Here is a 17,592-nt window from a genome sequence, read left to right as displayed (position 1 = left end):
TTGACTCACGGAGCATATGCCAATTGGCTCCTCCCACTCCTTGTCCCCAACCAGATGTCACATGGAATCCCTTTTTTTTGCCTATATAATTTATTTTCATTGGTTATCCAAGGACCACGATTGAACATGGACTTTAGTTTGAGTGTGAATTCCACATGACTTTTCACTGTTTTTATTTTGTGTTGATTTCACATTATATATTCGATTATATATATAAATGAATTTGTGTCATCATAATATCTGCACAAAATGTTTACTTCTGTCTGTCCCATTGAATTCACGATTGCGCTGCAAATTTTTTTCCCCACAAAATCCCCCCCCCCCCCCCCAAGATTGAAAATAAAAAAAAAGGTGGCCGAAACACCACCTGAACATCTGTCAACTGCTGCTATACCGTCCTCTGAAAAGTGACCCACCGCTAATCGCTTTTCAGAGAGAGAACTGCCAGCAGTGTAAAGGAAGCCTTATGCCCCGTACACACGAGCGGACTTTTCAACATCCAAAGTCCGTCAGACCGAGTCCGTCAGACTATCCGATCGTGTGTGGGCTGCAACGGACTTTAGCTTCGCAAAAGTCTGACGGACTTTAGAAATGAAGCATGCTTCAAATTTTCCCGACGGAACTCCGCCGGACCCGGTCCCCTTCGAAAAATCCGCTCGTGTGTATGCTACTCCGACGGACTAAAACCGACGCTAGGGCAGCTATTGGCTACTGGCTATGAACTTCCTTATTCGAGTCAGGTCGTACGTCATCACGTTCGAATCCGTCGGAGTTTAGTGTGATCGTGTGTGGCCAAGTCCGTTCGGCCGAAAAGTCTGTCAGAACTCCGTCGGAACTCCGGCGGAACTCCGGCGGAAGTCTGTCGGACATAAGTCCTCTCGTGTGTACGGGGCATTAGAAATTCTTTTCATTTTGAGAAAAAAGTCTCCATCCCAATCCTTTGAATTTTCTTGTCAATGAGAACAAATTCCAGTTTGCTCCCACTAACGGATTACCAAAAAAAAAAAATCGAAATGAGCATTCCTAAAATGAAAAAGATTTGGATCAAATTCTACTTGTGTATGGCCAGATTAACCAGATGACGGCTACAGCGCGGTTCGTCTAGTTCTAGGATGCCGTCCTATGACGGCACCCCGTGATCGCGCCCGCTGTATGCCTGCTGCTGGGTGCGGGCTGCATGCTCTGTGATTGTAGAGCCAATCAGCGGCTCTTTACCACATGATCAGCTGTGTCCAATCACAGCTGATCATGGAGGTAAACACAAGCTGGTTATCGGCACTCCTTTCCTCATACTGGCAGTGTGAAGAGAGGAGAGCTGATAACCGTCTTCTTTAAAAGGGACATCAGTGACCTGATTATCAATGCAGTCCCACCAGTGCTGCCAATCAGTACCTCCTGATCACGCAAGGGAGGGCTGGCAGCCTTAGGCTGGGGGGGGGCACAAGTCTAGTCAACTGGCCCATAGAACAGGTGGTGGGAAAGTGATGGATCAGAAAAATAGTCTAAGGTTTTCCATGATCACAAAGGTGGGGGGGGGGGCAGTGAGGACAATGTGGCCCTCCAGGGCCAGTGGGGGACCTAGCCCCCCCAACTAGTGAGGGACTACAAGATTTAAGGATGTGATCCCCTTCAACTAGTGACAGACTATAAATCCCAGCATGAACCCCTGAGATCTAAGGATGTGACCCCCTCCAACTAGTGACGGACTATAAGTGCCAGCATGAACCCCTGAGATCCAAGGATGTGACCCCTCCAACTAGTGACGAACTATAAGTCCCAGCATGAACCCCTGAGATCTAAGGATGTGACCCCCCAACTAGTGATGGACTATAAATCCCAGCATGAATTCCTGAAGTCTAAGGATGTGACCCCCCCAACTAGTGATGGACTATAAGTCCTAGCATGAACCCCTGAGATCTAAGGATGTGACCCCCCCCAACTAGTGATGGACTATAAATCCCAGCATGAACCCCTGAGATCTAAGGATGTGACCCCTCCAACTAGTGATGGACTATAAGTCCCAGCATGAACCCCTGAGATCTAAGGATGTGACCCCTCCAACTAGTGATGGACTATAAGTCCCAGCATGAACCCCTGAGATCTAAGGATGTGATCCCCTCTAACTAGTGATGGACTATAAATCCCAGCATGAATCCCTGAGATCTAAGGATGTGACCCCCTCCAACTAGTGATGGACTATAAGTCCCAGCATGAACCCCTGAGATCTAAGGATGTGACCCCCTCCAACTAGTGACGGACTATAAGTCCCAGCATGTCCCCTGAGATCTAAGGATGTGATCCCCTCTAACTAGTGATGGACTATAAATCCCAGCATGAATCCCTGAAGTCGAAGGATGTGATCCCCCCCCAACTAGTGACGGACTATAAGTCCCAGCATGAACCCCTGAGATCTAAGGATGTGACCCCCTCCAACTAGTGATGGACTATAAATCCCAGCATGAATTCCTGAAGTCTAAGGATGTGACCTCCCCAACTAGTGATGGACTATAAGTCCCAGTATGAACCCCTGAGATCTAAGGATGTGACCCCCCCAACTAGTGACGGACTAAAAGTCCCAGCATGTCCCCTGGATAGCTACGAAGTTACTGGGCCTCTACAACTACCGAGGACAGCCCCGGACCACCTCGGAATCCCTCTTTAGCTTCCTTGCCTCAGGCTAGCCAGCCCTGAGACAATAAGTCGGGTGAATCCGCACCCCAGGCCATAGCCTTCCTATAGCGTGTGCTCTTCAGGAGCCGGCGCTACATTTATATATTTTCTAAATAAACGCTTTTGAAACCGTTAACACACTTTACCAAAATCCTTTGCAACAATATAGTGCCTTAAAAGTCCACCGCACAGGGGATTTTTTCTTGTTCTTGTTTAATATTGGATGTGGCACTACTCCCTACGCAAAAATATCACTGGCCCAATAACCCTTTCTACAGAGGGAAGGAATCCAGAACTAGCGTCCCCATTGGAAGCTTTCCCCCGCTATTCCTGTTCTGGTGACAACCCAACGTTTTTTGTGATTTTCTTTCACTCTCTGTGATAATGGTCACCAGGACAAATAGAGAGGGTGGTTCTCCGTAACTGGGGGGGGGGGGGGGGGGGAGGGGGGGCACAGACAGCAATAAAAACCTCCCAGGGGCTCTAATCCCTCTTCACCCTATCCAAAACGTTAAAAAAAAAATAAAAAAAAAATAAATTCCCTTTAGTTCTACTTTAATGTTTGCTGTGGGAGTGGGAGGAAATACAGTCATGGTACTTCCTTAAAATAACAAAAACAGTTCCTGCTGATGTAAAATCTCTCTGAGATGAATGGACGCCAAACCAGAGCGGTTATAAAGCGACACCTAAAAATAGACTGATAGTGCTGAATAATTATACCGTATATCGGAAAAGACAAGATCACCAATCTGCTACAATAGAAATATATTGCTTAATTAGGGGAGAGAGGATAGAGATAGATAAAGATAGATATAGAGAGATAGATAAAGATAGATATAGAGAGATAGATAGATAGATAGATAGATAGATAGATAGATAGATAGATAGATAGATAGATAGATAGATATAGAGAGATAGATAGATATATATAGAGAGATAGAGAGATAGATAGAGAGATAGATAGATAGATAGATAGATAGATAGATAGATAGATAGATAGATAGATAGATAGATAGATAGATAGATAGATATAGAGAGATAGATAGATATAGAGAGATAGTTATATATAGAGAGATAGATAGATATAGAGAGCTAGATAGATAGATAGATAGATAGATAGATAGATAGATATAGAGAGATATAGATAGATAGAGAGATAGAGAGATAGAGAGATAGATAGATAGATAGATATAGAGATAGATAGATAGATAGATAGATAGATAGATAGATAGATAGATAGATAGATAGATAGATAGATAGATAGATAGATAGATAGATAGATAGATATAGAGAGATATAGATAGATAGAGAGATAGAGAGATAGAGAGATAGATATAGAGATAGATAGATAGATAGATAGATAGATAGATAGATAGATAGATAGATAGATAGATAGATAGATAGATAGATATAGAGAGATAGATAGATATAGAGAGATATAGAGAGATAGATAGATATAGAGAGATATAGAGAGATAGATAGATAGATAGATATAGAGAGATAGATAGATATAGAGAGATATAGAGAGATAGATAGATATAGAGAGATATAGAGAGATAGATAGATATAGAGAGATATAGAGAGATAGATAGATATAGAGAGATAGATAGATATAGAGAGATATAGAGAGATAGATAGATAGATAGATATAGAAAGATAGATAGATATAGAGAGATAGATTTCTCCATTCTGCCTAGCAACTAGTGACGCTGATCTCTGCTCCATGTGATTTGAGCAGAGATCAGTGTTCACTAAATGAAAGCCCAGCCCCCCACATTTAGTAACACACCCCTAGGAACACTTAACCCCTACACTGCCACCCCCTGGTTAACCCCTTCACTGCCAGTGTCATTTACACAGGAATCACTGCATTTATATAGCAGTGATTGCTGTATAAATGACAATGGTCCCAAAAATGTGTCAAAAATGTCTGATGTGTCTGCCACAATGTCGCAGTCACAATAAAAATCGCTGATTGCCGCCATTACTAGTAAAAAAATAAAATAATAAAAAATTATTAATAAAAATGCCATAAAACTATCCCCTATTTTGTAAACACTATAACTTTTGCGCAAACCAATCAATAATCGCTTATTGCTATTTTTTTTCAACCAAAAATATGTAGAATACGTATCGGCCTAAAGTGAGGGAAAAATTTTTTTTTTTATATATTTTTGGGGGATATTTATGATAACAAAAAAGTAAAAAATAATGCGTTTTTTTGTTTATAGCGCAAAAAATAAAAACCGCAGAGGTGATCAAATACCACCAAAAGAAAGCTCTATTTGTGGGAAAAAAAGGACGTAAATTTTGTTTGGGAGCCACGTCGCACGACCGCGCAATTGTCAGTTAAAGCGACGCAGTGCCGAATCGCAAAAAAGTGGTCTGGTCTTTGACCAGCAAAATGGTCCGGGGCTGAAAGTAGTTATAAAAAACAAAACAAAAACATCGTATTATCCCACACACGATCAGAATGTCCGACGGACTGATCTTGTCTGACCTAGTCTGCCGGAAAGTCCGGTCGTGTGTACGCGGCATTACAGTACAAGACTACAAATAAAGTGGAAAAATAACAAAGGTGCACCCCCATAGAGTAGAGCTGAGCAGATAGCGCCCCCCCCCCCCCCCCCCCCCCCCATATCAATCATCTCATAGTCATTGTGATAATTGTCTGGTGTCACTGTAACTTTGTCAACTGTCAACCATATATGTAAAAGAATAATAAAAATGTCTCACTCACTGCAGATCATCAATTTCGGTCTCAGCCTCAGAGTCACGTTCCGTCATGGGGGAGTCTTCCTCACTAGAGCTGGGTGGTTATTCATAGTTTTACTGGAACTTGTATTGAGTAATGTAAAATGGTCATTTTGCACAGTCACATAAACATAATGTAACATGACAATGATGACATGTGAAGGACCTAACCCACAGTCACTTCATCCAACCATAATATCTAACCCCCTCCAAATCCCCTCACAAATGACATGACAAGATTTTGGATTAAATGGCCTTGATGGCCTTTTATTAACAATTACTTTGAGATTAAATAAACAACATTTTAAATAACTCTTAACCAACTTTTTGTACTTTTGGGGTCTTTGAGGGGAACCCCACCCCACTGGTCACTGCGACAAACTTCTTTTTACTTTAGGCCTCCAGTCGCAAGCCCCCCGGACCCGGAGACGGTACTCAACTTTCGCAATGACCTACCTTTTACCCCTTCCAGGTTAACCCCTTGTTAACCAGAAGGTACCTGATAACCCCATCCACAGATGGGTACCAACCATGTTATCCCCATACCACAGATGGGTACCAACCATGTTATCCCCATACCACAGATGGGTACCAACCATGTTATCCCCATACCACAGATGGGTACCAACCATGTTAACCCCATACCACAGATGGGTACCAACATGTTAAACCCCATACCACAGATGGGTACCAACCATGTTAACCCCATACCACAGATGGGTACCAACCATGTTAACCCCATACCACAGATGGGTACCAAGCATGTTAACCCCATACCACAGATGGGTACCAAACATGTTAACCCCATACCACAGATGGGTACCAACCATGTTAACCACATACCACAGATGGGTACCAACATGTTAAACCCCATACCACAGATGGGTACCAACCATGTTAACCCCATACCACAGATGGGTACCAAACATGTTAACCCCATACCACAGATGGGTACCAACCATGTTAACTCCATACCACAGATGGGTACCAACCATGTTAACCCCATCCCACAGATGGGTACCAACCATGCTAACCCCATCCCACAGATGGGTACCAACCATGTTAACCCCATACCACAGATGGGTACCAACCATGTTAACCCCATACCACAGATGGGTACCAACATGTTAAACCCCATACCACAGATGGGTACCAACATGTTAAACCCCATACCATAGATGGGTACCAACCATGTTAACCCCATACCACAGATGGGTACCAAGCATGTTAACCCCATACCACAGATGGGTACCAAGCATGTTAACCCCATACCACAGATGGGTACCAACCATGCTAACCCCATCCCACAGATGGGTATCAACCATGTTAACCCCATACCACAGATGGGTACCAACCATGTTAACCCCATACCACAGATGGGTACCAACACTCTCAGTGTGTGCCGGGTATCTCTTCTCCTCCTGTAGGATCTGACCTGTGCATTGCCTGAGAAAAGTTCTGCCAGAAAAAAGCCATGGGAGCACGGGACAAAATCTTTAAGCTGCGTTTCTCGGTTCACCTGCGGATACTATAGAAGCGGCGTCAGGACTGATTAGATTTTCCAAACTACTTTATTGGCTTAAGAATAGTAATTTTCCAGCTGAACAGTTATAGTCCTCAGCCACAGTGAGGTATGGATCATTTGTCTGGGATCCAGGAGGCAGGAGACCCAGACACGTGATTCAAAATTACTCTAAACCCGTACTGTCCGGGTGAATCCCAGACATGTGGCAACCCTAGGTACAACACAACTACAAGGGAGCTCCCCCTACTTTAATAAAAGTGCAAGGCCTTGCAATACAAGATGCAGTCTTTGATCTTCTTTCTTCTGCTAGCTATTTGTGTTTATAACATTTTGTAATCCTACAGTGGAATAACAAGGGTTCACTTGAGATGAATATTGGACTTGTTCCTGTGGTGTGATACACCTGTAATTGCTTTGGGATAACACAGTTCTAATAGTGTTGTGATCAATAGGCTTGAGGCCTGCTTAACTCAATCTCTTTATTCAGTTCTCTTCCGTGGGACTACAGGTCCCAGCAACACTGCACTAAAGTCTGGGTGTATGAAAGTGTGTAGGAAACTGTGGGCAACAGCCCTGTCACCAAACTGGATCTGAAGAATGGAACAGCTCCGCTGCCACTGGTCTCAATCTTACTTCCTAGCCGGCTGGCTCCGTCACACCACTCCGCTCTGCAAGATGAACCGGGTCCCTCTGATGGCTCCGACAGGTAACTCTGGATCCTTCCCGATCCGGTCACTCAGTCTCTCCAGCGATCAGGAGAATGGCAGAGTCTTTAATTGTTCCGCTCCGCAGTGGCTGTAGGCCGCGCTTGCTGGAGACCTCCTCACAGGTCCTTACAGGCAGGCCATGCGTCTAGAAGAGAAAGAAAATGGCCATGCGTGTCCTTTTATAGCCTACCCAGCATGCAATTCAGTACAGGGTGATCATGGGTAAGTCACCTGGCATTCTGGGTAGATAGGTCATAGTAAAAATGTAAACTACAGTCACTTCCTGTTCACTTTCTAGTGCTATAGAAAAGGAAAAATAATTCAAGTCAGTTTCCTGATTTGGCCGCTAGATGGCACCAAATACTAAGCTATAACACTGCCCATAGACTTACATTGTAAAGCATTAATAGGCAAAAATATCAGCGCTACAACTGTAAGGAACGTCCTCCTTGGTATGTCCCACTCTTGCAAGCATTTGGCCACACATGATTTGATTGACTGTGCAGTGTGTGACTGGGCTACTTGTTCAAGGGCCAACAATGTGTGTCCAGGTTTATGTTGTTCAACACAAAAGTAGCATCAACTTATGGCAAGGGATGAAGCTGAGTCCTTTTTTAGTCCACAAATCAGTGCAAATAGATACTCTCCGAACAGCATCAAGTCTCTTTTTGAGTTTTTGTTTTTCATCTTCATACAGATTGCTTATTTTAGTTTTCTTTGGAACAGTCAGCTTCCTATCTACTGTCTCCATCATGCCAACAATGTCCTCATCTTCAATCGTTCTGACTGGTAATCCGGTGCGCCCAATCCATCTTGCTGTGGCCTCCTCCCTGGCATGTTGTTCCTTAGAGTCAATTTTATATTTTGAAGCACTTAAAAGAGCAGTGCAAATAGATTGCTGTGGTTGTGCACTGCCACTGGCTTGACTTGGTCCATCATTTGAGGTCTTCTGTATCTGTGGGGTTGAATTTGGGGGGGGAAATTAAAGTTATTCTGATTTTACGTTCTGTCAGCTCCAAGTAGACTCTTTATAATATACTATATGTATAAGCCGGGGCCAGCCTTAGGGCTTTGGGTGACTGTGCTGTGCCAAAATTGACAGTGCCCCAGCCCCTCCCAGTGACCCTGACCACTGACCACATCCTTCTACGTATATTTTAGGGGAAATCAGCAGCCGAAAGATATTATCAAATCAAATTACTCACTCCCATTAAAATCCAGTGCACAACATAGACAGACAACAAAGCAGCTTTTAGTTAAGAATAACCCTTTCATTTTTGGCATTTATTGCTTGCAAGTTAAAATCCGTATTTTTTGCTAAAAAATTACCCCAAACATTTATATAATAACATGGCAGTCATTGCAAATAGTTTATGTCGCACTGTATTTGCGCAGCGATCTTTCAAATGCATTTTTTTAGGAAAAAAAATACATCAGGCGGATGATATTTTGGACAAAGTGTCATTTCATGTAAATTTAGTTTTTTGCCTCAGAACGGTAATGGGGTTCTGAGGGTTAATTATGTAGGTTAACGTTGACATCAGTCTGGCTGGGCTGTGTAAGCCCTTGTACACACGGTCGGAGATTCCGACAACCAAATCCGTCTGAGTAATTCCGACGGATTAATTCCCGGAAGAGGTCCGGAAGTGATGTTGCATACACACGGTCGGACTAAGTTGTCGGAAAATCCGATTGTACATAACGTGATGACGTTATTTCGTTACGACGGGACCACGTTCAGGCTAGTAGCCAATAGCTTTGGTCTAGGAATTTGATCTGAGCATGCGTGGCACTTTGTCCGTCGGAGTAGGCTACACATGATCGGAGTATGTCCGATCGGAGCATTTTGTCTGAAAATTTTACCGGCAAGTTGGAAAACTTGGTCCGTTGGATATTCCGACGGAAACAGTCCGATGCAGACCACACACAGTCGGAATATCCGACAAAACCGTCCGATAGGACACATTCCGTCGGAATCTCCGACCGTGTGTACAAGGGCTTAGAGTTCTGCCTGGTCATGTGTACAGTGAGGTGCATATGTCAAGCCAGAACCAGGCCTGGTTGGAAGGTTTGGGTATCAGCTTCCTCGGAGCCAATCAGTGGGTGTGCCAGGCCACACGGAGGAGTCTGGTGAGGGGTACTTAAGATGTTGAGGTCACGTGTTACAGGTGGTTCGTTCGTGAGGCCCTAGCGGTCTGTTCCTGTTTCCTGGACCGGGGTAGCCTGGTCACGGGAGCGTTCGACGCTCCGCAACATGCTTCTGTTGGTTATCCCCCTTTAGATCCGCCTGGTCTGGGGTAGGGATCCGTCTGTTCCTGAGTCTCGGAACCGGCTGCTCCGAGGCACAGTAACTGAGGGAGGATTCAAGGTGTCCAGGTGTGGAATCGTGCCCCATCATTGGTATCAGTGGGAGGAATAGTGCCCCATCATTGGTGCCAGCAGAAGGAATAGTGCCCCTTCATTGGTATCAGTGGGAGGAATCGTGTCCCATCATTGGGGTCAGCAGAAGGAATAGTGCCCCATCATTGGTATCAGTGTGAGGAACAGCGTCCCAATATTGACATCATTGGGAGGAATGGTGCCCCATCATTTGTGCCAGCAGAAGGAATAGTACTCCATCATTGGAGTCCATTGGAGGAATAGTGCCCCATCATTGGTGCCAGTGGAAGGAATAGTGCTCCATCATTGGTGTCAGTGGGATGAATAGTGCCCCATCATTGGTGCCAGTTGGAGGAACAGTGTCCTATCATTGGTATCAGTGGTGGGAATGGTGCCCCATCATTGGTTCCAGCTGAAGGAATAGTGCCTCATCATTGGTATCAGTGGTAGTAATAGTGGCCTATCATTGGTATCAGTGCATGTGTGGAAGGGGGTTAGTGTCCCATCATTGGTGTCAATGGAAGTAATAGTACCCCATCATTGGTATCAGTCTGAGGAATAGTGTCCCATCATTGGTGTCAATGGAAGTAATAGTACCCCATCATTGGTATCAGTGTGAGGAATAGTGCCCCATCATTGGTGCCAGTTGGAGAAACAGTGCCCCATCATTGGTATCAGTGGTAGGAATGGTGCCCCATCATTGGTGCCAGCCGAAGGAATAGTACCTCATCATTGGTATCAGTGATAGTAATAGTGGCCTATCATTGGTATCAGTGTGTGTGTGGAAGGGGGATTAGTGCCCCATCATTGGTGTCAATGGAAGTAATAGTAGCCCATCATTGGCATCAGTGGGAAGAATAGTGTCTCACCATTGGTATAGTCAAAAGGTCTCAGTCCCCTTCAGCAATTGGTTTGCCTCTGGTATCAGTGGATTGATGTCCAATACATATCAACTTCTGAAATTGACTGGGACTTTTTATTATCCAATTTTGCAGACGTTATCTAGAGTCTGAGTTCTTTTCAGCCGCTCTCCCTAGACAATGCTGCTGTCCGATGGTTGCTGCATTGCTCCTCCATCCAGAGTGGAGCCACCCTAGGCCACCAAGCATGTTACTGGCTTGACGGTGGCTCACCAGGTAAAAAAAAAAGAGAAGAAATAAAGCCTAATGAAACGTATACACGATCGAAAATTCCGCCGGCAAAAGACCGATGAGAGCTTTTGGTCGGAAAATGCGACCGTGTGCGCATGCTCCATCGGACTTTTGCTGGCGGAATTCTCGGCCAGCAAAAGATTGATCAGACTTTTGCTAGCGGAATTTCGGCCAGCAAAATATTGATAGCATGTTCTCAATTTTTTCCGGCGGAAATTCCGATCGTCTGTGGCAATTCCCACGCGCAAAATTCCGACACATGCTTGCAAAAAATTCTGACGCGTGCTCGGAAGCATTGAACTTCATTTTCGCGTGGTGTTGTACGTCACCGCGTTCTTGATGGTCGAAAGTTCGGCGAACTTTAGCGTGACCGTGTGCATGCAAGCCAAGCTTGAGCGGAATCCCGTGGGAAAAAAAACATCCAAGATTTTTCTTCCGATGGAAATTCCGCTCGTGTGTACGCGGCATAAGAATAGAGAACGGATTCAGACACCTCATTTAAGCATTGTTAAGCTGCAATATATGACATTTTTTTTTTTTGGGGGGGTTTCGTATAGCTTTAACCTAATTTTACCAACAACACGTACTGCGCTGAATGTCAGTGGTCAAAGGTACAGGAAGGAGGAGGTGAGAAAGACGAGCGGTACAGTAGATATCTGTGTCACATCTTCACATTAGAGTGTTTTGGTGAGGCGTCATTTAGGAAACGGCCCCGGTTTCTCATCTATGAGGTGAACGATCATGGCTGTCCTTCTGTGGGGTGGTCTGATGTTCCTATGTGTGTGCAAAGGTAAGTTATGTTTTCTCCCCCATCCTTGTATTGTGTGATCTTCTACGATGGTGTGTAATATCTCACATTAACCAGTAATAAGTAAGAATTACGTAAGCAGATTAAGACGTGAATCAGTTCTTATTTTGTTTTGTTTTATTTGGTGTTATATATTCATCTGGGACGGAGTGATATTCATATATAATGAAAGCGTGTTACAGTTTTTGTAATTTTTTTACTTTCTTTTTTTTGCTGGTTGGTGCCGTTGCCGGTTTCACCGCTTAACCACTTTCAGCCCCTGACCATTTTGCCGGCTTAAGACCGGACCACTTTTTGAGATTCGGCACTGCGTAGATTTAACTGACAATTTACGTGGCTGTGCAACGTGGCTCCCAAACAAAATTGGCGTCCTTTTTTTCCCAACAAATAGAGCTTTCTTTTGGTGGTATTTGATTACCCTCTGCGGTTTTTATTTTTTGCGCTATAAACAAAAATAGAGCGACAATTTTGCATTATTTTTTACTTTTTGTTACAATAAATATCCCCCAAAAATATATAATATAATATAATAATATAATAATATAATATAATAATATATATATAATAAATATCCCCCAGAAATATATAATATAATAATATAATATATAATAATATAATATAATAATATATATAATAAATATCCCCCAAAAATATATAATATAATAATATAATATATAATAATATAATGTAATATATATAATAAATATCCCCCAAAAATATATAATATAGTATATAATAATATAATATAATAATATATATATATAATAAATATCCCCCAGAAATATCTAATATAATAATATAATATATAATAATATAATATAATAATATATATATATATATATATATATATATACATAATAAATATCCCCCAGAAATATATAATATAATAATATATAATAATATAATGTAATATATAATAAATATCCCCCAAAAATATATAATGGAATAATATAATATATAATAATATAATATATAATAATATAATATAATGTAATATATAATAAATATCCCCTAAAAATATATAATATAATAATATAATATATAATAATATAATGTAATATATATAATAAATATCCCCCAAAAATATATAATATAATAATATAATATATAATAATATAATATAATAATATATATATAATAAATATCCCCCAGAAATATATAATATAATAATATAATATAATAATATATATAATAAATATCCCCCAAAAATATATAATATAATAATATAATATATAATAATATAATATAATAATATATATATATAATAAATATCCCCCAGAAATATATAATATAATAATATAATATATAATAATATAATATAATAATATATATATAATAAATATCCCCCAAAAATATATAATATAATAATATAATATATAATAATATAATATAATAATATATATAATAACTATCCCCCAAAAATATATAATATAATAATATAATATAATATATATATATATATATATATAATAAATATCCCCCAGAAATATATAATATAATATAATATATAATAATATAATATAATAATATATATAATAAATATCCCCTAGAAATATATAATATAATAATATAATATATAATAATATGATATAATAATATATATAATAAATATCCCCCAAAAATATATAATATAATAATATAATATATAATAATATAATAATATATATATAATAAATATCCCCCAGAAATATATAATATAATAATATAATATATAATAATATAATATAATAATATATATAATAAATATCCCCCAAAAATATATAATATAATAATATAATATATAATAATATAATATAATAATATATATAATAAATATCCCCCAAAAATATATAATATAATAATATAATATATAATAATATAATATAATAATATATATAATAAATATCCCCCAGAAATATATAATATAATAATATAATATATAATAATATAATATAATATAATAATATATATAATAAATATCCCCCCAAAAAACACATTTTTTCCCTCAGTTTAGGCCGATACGTATTCTTCTACATATTTTTGGGAAAAAAAATCGCAATAATCGATTATTGATTGGTTTGCGCAAAAGTTATAGCATTTACAAAATAGGGAGATAGTTTTATGGCATTTTTATTAATAATTGTTTTTTTTTTTACTAGTAATGGCGGCGATCAGCGATTTTCTATTGTGACTGCGACATTGTGGCAGACACATCGGACATTTTTGACACATTTTTGGGACCATTGCCATTTATACAGCAATCAGTGCTATACAAATGCAGTGATTCCTGTGTAAATGACACTGGCAGTGAAGGGGTTAACCAGTGGGTGGTAGTGTAGGGGTTAAGTGTTCCTAGGGGCTTGTTACTAACTGTGGGGGGGGCTGGGCTTTGTGTTAGTGAACGCTGATCTCTGCTCCAATCACATGGAGCAGAGATCAGCGTCACTTGTTGCTAGGCAGAACGGGGAGATGCTGTTTATAATGGCAAAAAAACAGAAAAAAAGTCTGATGAAGCCCACACATGGTCGGATTATCCGACAAAACGGTCCGATAGGACATTTTCCGTCGGAGTGTCCGACCGTGTGTATAAGGGCTTATATGATGTAAACATGGCTTTCCAGGGCTTAAAGTGCTTTAAAAAATGATATTCCAGGATGTATCTTAAAGTAGTTATACAGGGTTTTGTTCTGAAGGGCGGCGTATGTTTGCAGTCCATGACAACTATATGAGCAGCACACTGTGAGATCTTTGAAGTGCCTCTGATTAACCCTTTAGGGCAGGGGGTCTCAAACTGGTGGCCCTCCAGCTGTTGCAAAACTAAAAAGTCCCATCATGCCTCTGGCCTGTGGGTGTGATGCTTGTAACTGTCAGCCTCGCAATTCCTCATGGGACTTGTCGTTTCGCAACAGCTGGAGGGCCACCAGTTTGAGACCCCCTGCGGGGGTAAGTGCATAACTAAAGGGGGTCACATTGAGCACGAGGTTTTCTCCATCTGCAAGGTGTGGGTGCATACTCTGCGAGGGGATTTCCATATGTCTGAGGGTTCCTGGAGCACTTCACTCACTTTATGAACTTTCATCTTTCCTTTGGGACTTTGATATTATTATTGGAGTATCAATCCTGTTGTAATTTTATTGATATTTTTATTTAATATATATTTTGTATATTAAAACTTTTTTGCACATATTTATTTAGTAATAGATCCTAGCGCTGCTAATGCTAGATTACTCTTTATAACCACGGTTGAGATTGCATTCGTGCATATTTTTGAAGATTTTGTGTATGATTTATAACAGCAGCTTTTGTGCAATAATCTTTCGGTCCATATTGAGCGCTAGGATCAGTGTTATCATTTTTATTGCATTACTGATATTTTTCTGAACGTTCATTCTCTGTGGTCCCATGGCATGTAGGAACGTAGCCACCCCTTGGTCCCACTATATTTAGGAGTGTAACTACCCTGTCTTGGTCCCACTGTATGTAGGAACGTAGCCACCCTTTTTCGGTCCCACTGTGTGTAGGAACATAGCCAACTTGTCTTAGTCCCACTGTATATAGGCAACTAACCACACTATCTTGCTGTTTCCTGAAATGGAGTATGTAGGAACACAACCACCCTGTCTTGGTCCCACTGTATGTAGGAACGTAGCCAGCTTGTCTTGGTGAATGAATGAATGAATGAATTAATAATTTGTATAGCGCTCAAAGCGAACTGAATCGCATCAAGGCGCTGAGCTTTGTTGTCCAGCTTCTAGAAGAGGAAGGTCTTGAGTTTTTTCCTGAAGACCTGGAGGTTTCCTTCCAAGCGGATGTTGGTTGGTAGAGCGTTCCATAGCCGTGGTCCTTGGACAGCAAATCTCCGATCCCCCTTAGATTTGTACCAAGATTTGGGAACAAGGAGGAGGTTTTGGTTAGAGGATCAAAGACTGCGGTTGGGTGTGTAGTGTTTTATTTTCTCGAATAGGTATTGAGGAGCGTCTCCATGCATGCATTTGTGGGTGAGGCAGAGGGTCTTGAATGTGATTCGATTCTTTATGGTTAGCCAATGTAGGCTCCACAGGGTAGGAGAGATGGATTCCCAGGGTTTTTTCCCTGTTATCAGCCTTGCAGCCGTGTTTTGGATAAGTTGTAAGCGCGCAAGTTGATATTGGGGTAATCCTAAGTAAAGGGAGTTTGCGTAATCAAACCGTGAATTCATGACTGTTCCAACTACCACTGCTTTGTCCTTCTGTGGGATGAACTGGATTAGTCTACGTAGCTGGCGGAGCAGATGGTGAGAGCCACTGACTACTGCTCCTATTTGGGCATCCATAGACATTTGCGAGTCAAAGATGACCCCGAGACTCTTTGCCTTGGTCTTTGGGGTGACGGACTGTCCAAAAATGGTGGGGGGTGTCCAGGGGATCTTGGTTCGGGACTTATGGTTTGTATGGAGGATGGGAAGCCCTGTTTTTGATTCGTTGAGTTTGAGGGAGTTGGTGGTCATCCAGTCTTCTACCAGAGAGAGGCAATTTTCTAATTGCTGATGTTGGTCTTTTTGTTCAGTGATACGAAAGTAAAGTTGCGTGTCGTCAGCGTACGAGTGGAAGCTGAGGTCCGATGATCTGATGATTTTGAGGAGTGGGCGGATGTAGATGTTGAAGAGCACTGGCGACAAGGGCGATCCTTGGGGGACTGCGCAAGAGACTGCCTTGGTTTCAGAGGTGAATTCTCCTAGTTTCACTGTCTGTGACCGATTTCCTAGGAAGGACGCGAACCATTGAAGATCTGAGCCTGTGACTCCGGCTATTGCTGTTTCTGTTCCATGGCCCGGGCGGGAGCCTGATTGCAGCGGATCTAGGAGCTTGTGTGTATCCAAGTGGTGTTGTATCTGTTGAACTACCGCTTTCTCCATGATCTTGGGGATGGTGGTGAGGCTTGTAATCGGCCTGCGATTGTTTGGGTCCTGAGGGCCGAGGTTAGGTTTCTATAGCAGGGGTTTGACGATCCCTTGTTTGAGGGTGCCCCAGACAGTCCCTTCTTTAAACGACTGATTTATGAGGTGGGTTATGGTGGGAGCCACGATGTCGGAGCATTCTTTCAGGAGCTTTGTGGGGATGATGTCAATAGGTGATGTGGAATGTTGGTGTAGATATCTTCTTTTTGCTTTTGTTGACTGCGGTTGGCTGTTTTTTTCCGATGAATTGTTTTCTTGATGGTTTCGATTTTGTTGATGAAAAAATCAGATAATTCATTGCAGAAATCTTGGGTTTCGTTTCCTGGGGGCTCTAAGCATACCGGGTTCATCAATTGAGTGACTATTTTAAAGAGTTCCCGATGGTGGATTAGGGCCGTTGAGATTGCCTTTGAGAAATGGTCCTTTTTAGCTTCGAAGATTCCTTTGCGATAATTCACCATGAGTCCTTTGTAGTTTGTGTGGTTTTCCTCAGTGGGATTTCTTCTCCATGTTCTTTCAGCTCTTCTACGTTCTTGCTTTAGTAGAGAGAGGTGGTCATTAAACCATCCCGAGTTTTTTCTCCTGATGCGTGTCCTGTGTTTTGGAGCTACTGCGTCTGCTGATTGTAGTAATACCTTGTTAAGGGAGCTGAGTATTTGCTCAGATGAGTGGTTTAAATCCAG

At 41.3% G+C, this 17,592-nt stretch overlaps 1 protein-coding gene across 1 annotated transcript in view; it reads left to right on the top strand.

Annotated features, from left to right (window-relative positions):
* Window positions 1–11,875: 11,875 nt before the first annotated feature.
* The window catches only part of LOC143942763 (uncharacterized), a 32,595-nt gene continuing 26,878 nt past the window's right edge, over window positions 11,876–17,592 (top strand). Inside the window, exon 1 of the mRNA XM_077464154.1 lies at window positions 11,876–11,976. Within this exon, the coding sequence (XP_077320280.1) occupies window positions 11,928–11,976 (49 nt within the window). The 5' untranslated portion in view covers window positions 11,876–11,927. The remainder of the gene's footprint in view (window positions 11,977–17,592) is intronic.

The sequence above is a fragment of the Lithobates pipiens genome, unplaced genomic scaffold (assembly GCF_037356315.1).
Source record: "Lithobates pipiens isolate NorthernLeopardFrog02 unplaced genomic scaffold, aLitPip1_a1.2 Scaffold_30, whole genome shotgun sequence".
In the NCBI taxonomy this organism is placed as follows: domain Eukaryota; kingdom Metazoa; phylum Chordata; class Amphibia; order Anura; family Ranidae; genus Lithobates; species Lithobates pipiens.
This window is presented reverse-complemented; position numbering and strand designations above follow the sequence as displayed.